Source organism: Urtica dioica, chromosome 1 (genome assembly GCF_054948205.1).
Source record: "Urtica dioica subsp. dioica isolate 48M chromosome 1, U.dioica_male_clone48M_v1_H2, whole genome shotgun sequence".
Classification (NCBI taxonomy): domain Eukaryota; kingdom Viridiplantae; phylum Streptophyta; class Magnoliopsida; order Rosales; family Urticaceae; genus Urtica; species Urtica dioica.
The window spans coordinates 3,754,105-3,767,465 of NC_142756.1; the positions used below are offsets into that span (position 1 = coordinate 3,754,105).

Consider the following 13,361-nt stretch of genomic DNA (forward strand, 5'->3'; position numbering starts at 1 on the left):
ATGGGTCGGTGATTTGTTACACGAGGAATATGAGTTTCAATGGTTATTTGGTTGTACATAATAAGATGATTCGTTTTTATTCGGATAGTGTATATTTGTGTAAATACAAAGCATATTTACAGTATATTCGTGTAAATACAAAACATATTTACAGTATATTCATTGTAAACACAAAGGTATATTCGTGTAAATAAACTGGAAAAAATTCTGAAAATATTTTGGACGTTCTAAAATTATGAATATATGGAAAACAAAATAATATCAATAAATGAAGAATATTTTCCAAATCCACACGTCCAAAAATTTAAAAAAAAAAACAGGTTAACTTCTTTCCTAATCGGTTTGATTCAAAATTAAAAAAAAAAAAAAAAAAACAGGTTAACTATTTTCCTAATAGGTTTGATTCAAAATTTAAAAAAAAAAACTGCCTAAATTATAATTAATAAGGGTAAAGGTGTAAAATTATTTCAATTAATGAGATGACACGTAAGCAAGATGACTTATTTATAGAAAATTAACGAAATGTTGGCTAAAATCAAATTGCAAACCTTAAAGATGGCTACGCAGCCAATTTTTCGAAAAAAAATAAAATAAAATTGTACAGAATTTGAAGCTATCAAGTGTAGACAGAACTTCGAAGCTACGAAAATGGATAATTGACCATTTCATGACGAATGAAAATCCAACTCTATGAACAACGGGAATGAATTAAACTGTTTAATGTAAGGTGTTAATATAATTTATCTGATTCAGTATCTAATTTTTTATGTCTAAGAATCTTCACGGACCTTTTTCATCATTCCCGTAATAAAGTTTGGGAAATTAAATAGTAATTTACCTAACAAAATATTTAAATGCGAGTAATCTGTTCAGCCAATTTGAGTAGGCCTAAATTTGAGAGATAAAGTGATCATATATTTGCCAGATTGGAGGGCTCCATTATCTTTTTTTTTTTTTTTTTTTGAAAAAGGAGGGCTCCATTATCCAGCTGTCCAGGATCGTACACGGCACATGACAACACTAATATAATTTTTTGGCCATTTATATAATTTCTCAAGAAAATAATATATATATATATATACCTTTTATATATTTTTATCTCTTTATCCTCTCTACTAAAGAAATCTTCTTCCCCAGCTGTGGTATATCTATATTCCAAGAAAAAACAGAAGGTGGAATATGCGTTAGCGTATGCAATTATTTTGTTTGTTTACGAGGAGTTTGGAATCTGTTTTTTAGTTTTGGTCATTGTGCTTTGTTCTTTTTGTTATTATCTGAAGCTTTTACTCCGAATCTTTTTAGTACTTAAACGTATAATTTGTGTCCCCTATACTTTTAACCATAAACAGTACCTTTCTGTTTGCATGGACTGTAATAGGTAAGTGATGGAAATATTTTCTGGTTGTCATTAACAAAATGTGTGCTTTTTGGGTCTCAAAACCATACCAGAAACCTCTATGATAACACTTGTTTAAGTTAGTTAGAAGTGGATCAAGTTATGTTGAGTTGATTTATTCTATGAAGCAATGCAGTGCAGGGACTAATCTGAAAAGAAACAATAGTCTCAACCGTTCTTATTCTGATTCGGGGGGAATTGTCGCAGGGATGGGAAAATCTCCAGCAAAATGGATCAAAACCTTGATTTGCGGGAAGAGATTATCAAAATCTAGCTCAGGAGTGGTACGTTTATTTTTTAATTTTATTTTCAATATTTGTTTATAAATTACCAAAACCTGTTTACAATGAACTTTTTTTTTTTTCTATCAAGAAATTTGCAATGTCGGAAAAAGACGAAGGCGTTTCAACAAAGACACCGTCAATCTGCGACGACATATCACTAATTTGTAATTCCGAAAAAATCAAGGTAGACGAGGAAGAGCAAGCGGTTATCATGGCCCAAGCCGTTCTCCGAGGCTACTTGGTAACCCATTTTGAGGCCTTTTTTAAGTCAGCTAAATTGATGTTCATGTGACAAAATATAAAATAAATACGGACTCTCTGATCTTCAGGCTCGTCGCACGTTCCGTGCCATGAAAGGCATCGTGAGACTACAGGCACTCGTGCGAGGGCACTTGGTCAGAAGACAGGCCGTTTCAACTCTGCGCTGCGTTCGGGGGATTGTTTGGTTGCAGGCTTTATTCCGCGGGAGAAGGGTCCGAGCCTCAGACATCGGCCGTGAAATTCACGAGAAACTCTGTTCTCGGGTAACTCTTGCTCAACAAAGTTCTTCTCTTCTTGTCACTTGAAAATCAATTAGAGAAACTATCATATATATGTACCATCGTCGGCTTTTAATTTGATCTCAAAATATCATTGTGCTTGAATAAATTTCCCACATGTATAATTCCACTGTCATTGTTTTTGTTGACTTTTTGTTTAAATTTTATTTATTAAAAGATCGGAACATCCGTTAAAAAAATTAGAGAAATAATTTTTTTTCCAATTTTCCACCAAAAATTTAATTTGACCAAAAATACTACTAAACTACTTGTACAAATACAACTTTACCGTCAACAATTCATGTCAATAATTTATGTCAACAGAGAACTCAAAACTCACAGATGTCAATAATAGATGTCAACGGATATCAATTGTTGACATCATGTTGAGGGTAAAATTGTATTTGTACAAGTGATTTACTAGTATTTTTGATCAAATTAAGTTTTTGGTGGAAAATTAGAAAAAAACTTATCACATAGTGTTAGTTGAGTCAATTTCTCATAACCTATCACTTTAATTAATTAGGGTAATCATTGAACTATTTTAAACTGCTTCTTCAAAATATATTTTATATATAATTATTTAATAAGATAATAAGACAAAAATTGTTAGTTGTATAAAATGTATTTTGATTGTCAATACTTATCTATTTATTAATAAATTTTTTTTATTCTAAAATGGAATTATAGGCTTCTATCCATATTCAAATTCAAAAGGAAATAACTTGAAGACAGAGGGGTATAATTTATAAAGATCGATAACACATGAGACACTTGTTTGTTTATTAAGATTTTAGATATCTTTATGATCAACTTTTAAATATATATGGTATGAAGTTTACATTTGGCTGAAACACAAGAGATACATCACATCCTCTAAAAAATCAGCATTGTCATACTATTTTTGCATTGTTCTTATGTTTTGATTTCTCAGGACTTCTCTGGATTCAGTACCACCCCTAGGCAAGACAAGCTATCCTTGAATGCCTTTGTTTCCAAGGTAAAATAAAAAAAATTAAAAAAAAATCTAATAGTACTGTCATAAAAACCAATTCTAGCGGTTTTATATTTTTCATTATATTTTTTGTGCATTGGATTTTTAATATGCACTTTCAAAGAGTTTAGTTCATTTACTTATCAAATTTGAATGAATGCTATTTTCTGATTGAATTATTTAGACAATTAATGATATAACGTTACAGCTCTATATCTAGTATCAAATCATAATAAAAATTAAAAACACAGTTGCAGCTCATAATTTAATGTATCTTTGAAAGTCATTTGTTTCAGGGTGAGAATTTTTAAACATGTTCAATTTATATTTTGTTATCATATAACTAATAACATGTTTATATTTACTCGTTAAAATAGTGCTAATTTGTTTCCCAATGATTTTAGAAATTGCTTCTTTTTTTTTTTCTCTTCAGCTTCTTGCTTCATCAAGTACAGCTCTTCCACTGCATTATCGGTACAATCCAACGGAGCCGAAATCTGTTTGGCAATGGCTAGAGAGATGGTCAGCATCGAAATTATGGGGGCCAAGTCAATATAATAAGAACAAGAAGCAAATTATAAGCACAGACAAAAAGACTCAAAGAAAGAATGGAACAAGAAACAATTTTCAGATCAAGAAAACCGATCTGAATAGGCTCAAACGGGTCGAGGAGAGAGTGTCGAACTTAAACAACCGAAAGCTTCTGTCGGACTTGTTCCGAACGAGTCCGAGGAAATCGGAGGCCAGAGAAGATCATCCTCAAATCAACGAGCTCGAGAGGGTTAAGCAAAACCTTAGGATGATCTCGGCTTCATCAGCCAAATCGACTCTGCTCGTTACTACAAGCCCGTCACAGCCCCCGGAGATCGAGATGGAAGACAAAACCGGAGAAGATGCCGTGAAAGTCGAGGACGAGCCAAAATCTGCCGGAGATGAAAATCCGACGAGGGAAGAGGAAACTTTCCGGAGAGATCATCTCCCACGGAGGTTGGAATTTCTGGAGAGTGATCATCTCCCGCGGAGAAGCCCGTTATCACCGACCGTGCCGAACTACATGGCGTCGACTAAGTCGGCGAAAGCGAAGCTGAGAGGGTTTCGGTCTCCTCAGTCCGGTGATGGAGGTTTGTCGAGACGCCATTCTCTGTCAGCTTTCTCCGGCGACGGAAAATCAAGCATGATAAGGCCGCGATCGGCGGAGAAAGTGGTTGCAAGAGGCGGAGAAAATAATTACTACAGGCCTGTATTGTCCTCTACAGATGGCTATGGTAAAATTATATTCTATATTAATCTCTTTTTATATATATATTTATATATATAATGAAATCAGTTATGACTTGGTATGTTTTATTTATTTACTTATTTTTTTGGGGTTTTTTTTTTTTTTCAGGTTCTGGTAAGACATCTCGACCTGGTTGGAGAAGGTAAGATTTTGTAGACGCTCTTTTTATTCCTTCACTGAGGAGGTAAAAGAAAATGTAGCAACATTAAGTGTGTAATTTTGTGTTAATTATTTTGTTTGTGTGATTATAATATGTGTACATTCTAACGGTTTCCATCGACTTTAATTTTTTTTCCTTTTCAGTTGACTAATTTGTTGTTATGAAATATTATTTCTTACTTCCAATTTGTCTCCAGGAGACTAACCAGGTTTTTTTTTTTTTTGGGGCTATATAGTGTCTCTCTCTTCACATTTTCTTTCCAATTCGGGGTCATCTTTTATATATGTATAATATATCATAGAGAAATTGCTTAATTTGCCATCAATTTCATAATATTTTCTCATTTTCCACAAAAACGCTAATTTTTCCCAAAATGCCACCATCTATGTCAACAATGTTGACATCTATGTTTGCTCTTCACTATTAGATGTCAACATTGTTGACATAGATGTCTACATTGTTGACATAGATAGTGGCATTTCGGGAAAAATTAGCATTTTGATGGAAAGTGGGAAAATGTTATAAAATTTGTGGCAAATTAGGCAATTTCTCTATATCATATATGTACATATTGTACATCTTTTTAACATGAGGTGTTACAATTTAAAAATTAAAAAGGACGGTTATGTAGCTCAATAGAACTTAAACTTTTGCAAAATAGTCATAATTTGTCAACTAAAAACAAAATAACCCAAATTTCTAAAAAGTCCAATTATACCCTCGGCCCAATAACAATTTTGAACCCTAATTCTTCTCAAGCTATTCTGAACCCTAATTCTCCTTGACTCTCTCTCCTCCGCCGTGTCGATGCTCATGCGTCGGAAGGAGGTCAAGAACTATGGCACCGCCAAGTCCATCGAGGGACACTTCTCCGCCGGAGAGACTTGCCTCGTCGTCGAGGACCTCGTCACCAACGGCGCTTCCGTCCTCGAGACCACCGCGCCGCCGGGATCGTCACCCTCGACGCATGGAAGAGAATCGGAGGGTGACTGTTCCGGCTCCGGCTCCGGCGGCGACTCCGGCGAAGGCGCGGAGGTTCGGGTTGGTCTGGATCGTGGATTCGCGAGAGAAGTTGTGGTTAATCTTTAACTTGTTTGAATTTTATTGTTGTGGATTGTAGTTTTATAACCTAGGATTAAATTTAATGAGGGTAGATTAATCAACGAATCTGGATTGATATTAGATTGTGAAAATTTATCAGTTTATTGATTAAAGATTAACATGGATTAATTAATTTATTCTTATTGTTGTTGTTGGTGTGAAATCAATCAATGGATTAATATTACTGAAGCCTGGATTAATTTTATTAGAAGATTAATCCAGGCTGGATTAAAATTAATCATACCTTAAACTCATGAAAAATATGAACAAAATTAATCCTGCCAATCTATTCCAAATATTATGAATTAAACTACAATGTCAAACAATTTTCATAGCCTAAACATTCATAAACACTAAAATAAACAAGATGACACTTCATTGATAGCATGTATAGGATTAATTTCAGTGGAAGATTAATTCAGGCTGGATTAAAATTAATCCTACCTTAAACTCATGAAAAATATGAACAAAATTAATCCTGTCAATCTATTCCAAATATTCTAAATTAAACTACAATGTCAAACAGTTTTCACAGCCTAAACATTGATAAACACTAAAATAAACAAGATGAATTCATTCGAAGAACGCATCCTCTTCTTCCGAGGCCTTCCGGGAAGAGTCTTGAGCTTAGGCGGTTTGATAACGCTTGTATCACCCGCACGAACCAATGAGGCCTGATTCTCGTTTACATGATAGACGCATCTGGAATAAATCGACCACCTCGAATAGCGTCAAATGAACTTCATTGACCTAATTCAAGAAAAATATGACACAATAAGTAAGATTAATCCAGGTTGCATTAAAATTAATCCTACCTTAAACTCATGAATATATGAACAAAATTAATCTTGTCAATCTATTCCAAATATTAATCGAGACAGGATTAAATTTAATGAAAACCTGAAAATCCAATTCATAAACGCAGAATACAAAACAAAAACACCTTGAATTCAGCTGGATTAATGAAGATCGCTGTCGGAATTCGTTGATGAATTCGCCGACGACTGAGAATCAATGCAAACTCGGAGAAGGAACGCGAAAATCTGAGCAATTCCCCGACGACGAGAAGGAAGCCGAAACTGAAATTGACTATTGAGAAAAAAACCGAGCAATTCGAAACTGAAGGAACGCGAGCATAAATCCGAGCAATTCGCCAACGACGAGCAAGAACGCGATTCTGAACTCCTCTGAAGCCGAAAGGGAAACTGAATAGGGAAATAGAAGAATTTTGAAGGAAATCGAGGGAGAAGACCTCGGAAGGGAAACTGATGCTTATCTACAAAAGGGTATAATGGTATTTGTACTCTCAATTGGCTATTTTGCTGTACATAATGAAACTATGACTATTTTGCAAAAGTCATAGTTTGAATTGGCTACTTTATACCATTTTTCCAATTATAAACACGAACTGCTCTCCATATTGCATACAAGAGAAAGGAATACGTGAGACGGAGCTGAGAAATGATGGGATCTCGAACCTTAATTGGTTATGGAGTTTCAAAATTTATTTTGGGAAAATTGGAGATTTCTAACCCTATCTCGATTTGGGTGATGAATATTATGCCAATTTTGTGAATAAATCAAATAATTCCTTTGATATATATCTGACAAATATGGTTAAAATTGGCGTTATTAAGCTGTAATTATGAAAACCTAGTCGAAATTTTGAATCTGAAATATGAGTTTCGTTTGAAGAATTAGTGACAAACATGTCACCAAAAGCTTAACAAACAGGTGTGGTGACAATATAGTCACTAAACTATCTGTGTTTCAATTTAGTGACAATAATATCACTAAATTTTTAAACGAAATCTGGGTTTCGTTTTTAGATTTAGTGACGCATTTGTCAATAAATAAAAAAATAAACCCAGTTTCAGTGACCAACATATCACAAAAGCTGCGAAATTAATGACATTAGTTTAACTAGACTGTGTTTGTGGTTGTTAGTGTGCAGTGATAAAATGAGATATTTTTACGTTGGTCAAACATAGCGGTGTATGGCTCAAGGATGAGTATTACGATATTGGTGTTACATATGCACTCCTTATACCGCCGACGACCAACTGTGAGGATTTCATGAAGTTATTGTTTTCGAGTTCGGAGGGAAAGTTTAATCCAAAAACTCATAAGCTCAAGCACGAGCATGGAAACTACATCAACGAATATGGATTCCACATCCCTTTACAACATGAATATTCATTCTCCAATAGTGACAAGTTAGTAACTAATTCCAGCTAATCAGTTACAAACTTGTCACAATGAAAATACGTCACTAATTCCAGCTTGCCTCAATCAAAGCAGATGTTGCTTCGAGTGGCAAGTTCCCTTTTTGGAACGTCTTAACGTAGAGGCCACCATCAGTGATATTTCTATATATACTCCATCTTGTTGGAGTCGTACTCGTCGTCCAGCTTCAATCCCGTGATATAGGCGAAATGCTACTTGGTGAACTCCCTCGGTGTACCGCTGATCTCGATGAGGAGTATGTCGGACGATTGAGGCTGTCCCTCAAAGTACCCGGTCCTCACCATAAGGTTTCTTATGAGCTTTGAAGACCGTGTGATCGTAGGCATAGACATGAAGTGTCCAAAGCACGAATCCTTGAACAATGTTAATTCCTCATTCGTCATTCCAACTTATTCTTTGAAACCTTCCACGTTCTCGTGGAAATTGAAATTGTGACCGATGGACTCATCGGTCACGTATCGTGCGCCGCCATATATGAACATAAAAAACACACCGAATCAGTTATATGTTACAAAGTTTTTTTTGCTAACAATAATGTCACTAATTCTTCAAAGGTTTTCAATATTATGGAGTATAGTACACTTGATTATTTAGTGACAACTTTTTAAGATTTAGTGACATTCTATGATTCAGCGACAACAGTGAGGGTGTCACTAAATCTTCAAAGGTTTTCACTTTTACTGACAATAGTGTCGCTAAAAGCAATACACTCGAAGATTTAGTGACTCTTTTGTCACTAAATTTGTGACATGTAACCAAAGCTTCAAAAGTTTGGAGATGTAGTTACAAAAGTATAACTTAAACTTGTAAATCTTTGAAGATTTAGTGACCCCAGTTTCACTAAACTTGCAAACCTATAAACATTAAGAGCCAACATGTATCAAATACATATCCTGTTTTCTAAACCCAACAAGCGAATTATCACAAACCTTCTAACACCAACACTAGAATTTCATAACCAAATCCAAATATATATTTTTCCCTAAGAACCAATAACAATTTGGGTTTGAGATTAAAACCTAATAACCTAAGAATTTCATAAACTAAAAGTAGACCATCTGCCTTCAAAACTTTACCGAGCAGGGGTTTCTTTGGCGAGGCACCATCACATACGCGTTAGCATCAGCTCATGAGCTTGATTCGTCCAAGTTGGTGGGTTTATGACATTTTTCAGGTGGTGGTTTCAAGGCCGGAGCCTTGCTATTGGACCGAGACAATTTTGAACTTTCCGCAGCAACCTTCTTCTGCACAATTGGCTTGTTCAGCGAAGATATTGTAACCCGACATGGGGAAAAAACAACATCTGGCTAGTTGTTGGAGGTTTTTAAGGTTTGCATGTTTTGTGAGAAAGCTCTTATTTGTCATTTTTGGGAAATGGAGACACAATCGAAAAAAGAACTTCGTTGGCGAGATTGGTTCAGTGGTGGTTGGGTTCGGAAATGGGTTCGGAAATGAGCATAAAAGAAGCGGCGGCGGTGGTTTGGTATGTTCTTAGAAATGGGAAAAAGGAAATGCCTTTAGGTCTGGGTTGTTTGTCGTCGTTTTGTGGTGTTAGAAGGATTGTTGTTTGGGTCTGCAATTGAAAAGTTGAGAAGAAGAAGAGAAAAGAGAGAAATGAAGTGGAGAAGTGGAAGTGACGGTTGAGTGGGGAGGGAAGGGGTGGGAATAGTTTAGGTGGAAGGAAAAATAAATGAAAAAGAAAAATTTGAAAAAAACAGAAAGATAAGGGCAAACAGGTAAGGGCTTCTCATATCACACAGCATCCCACTATATATGCCGTGTGATATGCTCCAACCACACTGTATTTGTATCACCAAATATAGAGTGTGATACACTGCCACGCTATATTTGCAGTGACACTGTATCACACGACAAAGCTTTTTTTTTTTTATAAAAAAAAATCCTTTTAATAACACATTAAACATTAATTATATATATATATATATGTATATATTAACCCTATAATTATTTATAAAACACCAAAACTCATAAATTGACTACAAAAAATACATTAAAATAAACTTCAAGTAAAACATAAAAAATTTAAACATAGATTACAAAGTTTAAATTAAACACACTAAATAAAATAAAAACTAAAACTAAAAACAATAACATAATTTTAAAAGACATAGTAAAAACTTAAAACATAATTTAATAACGGTGAAAATTATTTCCAGTTCCATCAATATAATTATAATACTGAGTGTAATCTTGATTTTGATCTCCTTGAGTTTGATCTCCCTTAGTTTGATCTCCCTGAGCTTGATCTTCCTGAACTTGATTTTGTTTATAATTAGATGCTCGATATTGAGATCCATAATATTCAGAACCTTCTCCTTGTTCTTTATATTGGTTCGTCTGTGCTCTTTTTTGCATAATTTTTTCTTTTTCTTTTACTAGAAATTCACGCATATTTGGGTCGGATATAGTATCCAAATTCATGAATAAAATGTTATTCTCTTCTTTCATTTGAGCTAGCTCAATCTTTTTCTTTCATTTTTTTGTCTCTGAACTTCAATTCTATCAATATTAGAATCTTTAATAGTTCGGACAAGACTCTTATTTTTGTCCATAATTTTTTTAAATTCTTCAGCATCTTTTTGTTGTTTCTTTGTTTTTTTTACACCCATTGGTCTTCCAGATAAATTGCAAGTGCCTTCTTGATCGTTCATGTTAAGATCAAATGAATTTATACCGGGGGTTACAGGTGACTCGGTATAAAATGATGACGATGACGGATGGTTAAGACCCGGGGACTTGGTATTTGAGCTGTTACCAGCAAATTTCTCAATTCTCTTAAGAATAAGCCACACATGGTCGAATTTGAAACCCCTCTTGTATTTGGCATCCTCTACCAATAACATCTTCGCTTGAGTTAACTATTACATATTGATAAAAGAATGATGGTAAAATGTTAGTTAGTACAAATAAAAAATAAATATAATGTATACATTTATCGACAAAATAAATACTTACAATGTCTTGTTCCGAAGCACCGCTGAGATTCTTATTTTCAATCTGGTTAATACATCCCCTTAGTTTCGAAACAGCAGAAAGAATGGTTGTCATTCTAGTTTCTAAAGATCTTCTTGGTCTAACTTTTTGGATTCCATTTGAGTGATACTCTGTTTCAATTCTTGCCCAAAATTGATCTTTTTTTTGGGAAATCCCTATGATTGGGTTTTGAGAAATATCAATGTAGGTTTGACACAAGAGTATATCTTCTTGAACAAAGTATGAAGAACTGCAACTTGATGAAGTCATGTTTGAAGAAATGAGGTGAAGAATGAATTTGTGAGGAAATAGGTTGAGGAGTAAGTCTTATTTATAGAAATTGAACGGCTAGATTTTAGAAATGCAGCGGCTAGATTTTAGATCTAAAATTCAATGGTCCGGATCTATTTGTTTGTTTCTGATAATGCTAAGAGACAAGATGTGACAATACAATGCAACGACTAGATTTTAGATCTAAAATTCAATGGTCCGGATCTATTTGTTTGTTTTTGATAATGCTAACAGACAAGATGTGACAATATAATGCAACGGCTAGATTTTAGATCTAAAATTCAATGGTCTGGATCTATTTGTTTGTTTCTGATAATGCTAAGAGACAAGCTGTGACGATACAATGCAACGACTATATTTTAGAACTAAAATTCAATGGTCCGGATCTATTTGTTTGTTTATGATAATGCTAACAGACAAGACGTGACAATACAATGCAACGACTATATTTTAGATCTAAAATTCAATGGTCCGGATCTATTTGTTTGTTTCTGATAATGCTAACAGACAATACGTGACAATACAATGCAACAGCTAGATTTTAGATCTAAAATTCAATGGTCCGGATCTATTTATTTCTTTCTATAAATGATGAGTTTCATACTTGGAAAAATATCACCTCATTCTTTACCGTATACTTATTCTCATAAAAAAACGATGAATTTTCAATATGGTAGTTCATCTTACATACCATCTTCTTCCTCTTCTTCTTCAGATAATGAATTTTATGAAGATCTAGAAAACAAAGTCATATCTCAAATTACTAAAAATAACAATTTCATGCTAAATCGTATGCTAAATACCGAAGGCTCTCATCGTGGATCTATTCATGGTCATATCGTTATCAACCATGATCGGGAACAAGCCGCTCACAATCTCTTCAACGACTATTTTGCAGAGAATCCTCGATTCCCATAGATAATGTTCCGACGAAGATTTCGAATGAGCCGAGCATTATTTATTCAAATTCATGATGTTGTGCAAAGGCATGACAATTAATTTGTCCAACGAAGAGATGGACTCGGTAAACTCGGGTTATCTAGTTTGCAAAAACTAACAGCCACTTTTCGAATATTGGCATATGGATCACCGGAAGACTCCACCGATGAGTATATCAAAATAGGCGAGTCCACAACTTTGGAATGCTTGAAGAGATTTTGCCGTGCTATTATCGAGGTGTTTGGAGGCCATTATCTTCGAGCACCTAATGCTATTGACGTTGCAAGATTTCTCCACATTAATGAGCGTCGAGGATTTCCAGGTATGTTGGGTAGTTTAGATTGTATGCATTGGAAGTGGAAAAACTGTCCAACAGCTTGGGGAGGTCAATATGCTGGACGTAGTGGATCTCCTACGATTATTCTAGAAGCTGTAGATGATTATGATCTTTGGATATGGCATGCATACTTCGGTCTACCAGAATCTAATAATGATATTAATGTGCTAGAGGCATCTCATCTTTTTACTAATCTTGCTGAGGGTACTGCTCCACCGGCCAATTATGTCATTAATGGAAAAGAATATAACATGGGTTATTATCTAGCTGATGGCATATACCCAAAAAGGTCGACCCTTGTTCAAATTATTCACGATCCACGTGGTCCAAATGAAAGTTATTTGCAATGAAGCAAGAAGCATATAAAAAGGATGTGGAGCGTGCATTTGGAGTGTTGAAGTCAAGATTTGCAATTGTGACCGGACCATCCCACTTTTGGAGTAAGAAAATGTTACATGATATCATGACATCTTGTATTATTTTACATAATATGATAATAGAAGATGAACGCGATGTTAATCCAACCATTGAAGAAAGAGCCGAAGTTCCAAATGCTGAAGTTGAGATGACAGACGATGAAGATGTCCGATTTCAACAATTCTTAGCTCGACACCGACAAATCATGAACAGAGACGCTCATATTGAACTTTGAAATGCATTAATTGAGCACTTGTGGAATGAATATACTAATTCTGATAATTAGTACGATGTAATATATCTTTCAAATGTATGTTTTTATGTTGAATTACTTAAATGTAATATTTTTAGTAATGTTATTTTTATTTATCTTAATTTTTGTT

General features: G+C 34.5%; 1 protein-coding gene across 2 annotated transcripts; it reads left to right on the plus strand.

Moving 5' to 3' along the window:
• Positions 1–1,105: 1,105 nt before the first annotated feature.
• On the plus strand, positions 1,106–4,816 carry LOC149406497 (uncharacterized). Of its 2 annotated transcripts, XM_089625679.1 has the most exons (7): positions 1,106–1,172; positions 1,604–1,680; positions 1,769–1,921; positions 2,010–2,204; positions 3,154–3,219; positions 3,647–4,478; positions 4,601–4,816. In XM_089625679.1, exons 2-7 carry the CDS (start codon positions 1,606–1,608, stop codon positions 4,636–4,638), a joined length of 1,359 nt encoding a protein of 452 aa, XP_089481805.1. In that variant the 5' UTR covers positions 1,106–1,172; positions 1,604–1,605; the 3' UTR covers positions 4,639–4,816. The 2 variants fall into 2 exon arrangements, with proteins under 2 accessions (XP_089481805.1, XP_089481797.1); XM_089625671.1 differs by lacking the exon at positions 1,106–1,172 and having other exon boundaries at positions 1,204–1,680.
• Positions 4,817–13,361: the final 8,545 nt, after the last annotated feature.

What these genes read in the sequence shown, in the direction of transcription:
- LOC149406497 (XM_089625671.1), top strand. Translation starts at nt 1,519, where the DNA reads ATGAAGCAATGCAGTGCAGGGACTAATCTGAAAAGAAACAATAGTCTC. An exon ending in CCGTTCTCCGAGGCTACTTG is followed by an intron (nt 1,922 to 2,009) that starts GTAACCCATTTT and finishes TCTGATCTTCAG; the next exon opens with GCTCGTCGCACGTTCCGTGC. An exon ending in GTCCTCTACAGATGGCTATG is followed by an intron (nt 4,479 to 4,600) that starts GTAAAATTATAT and finishes TTTTTTTTTCAG; the next exon opens with GTTCTGGTAAGACATCTCGA.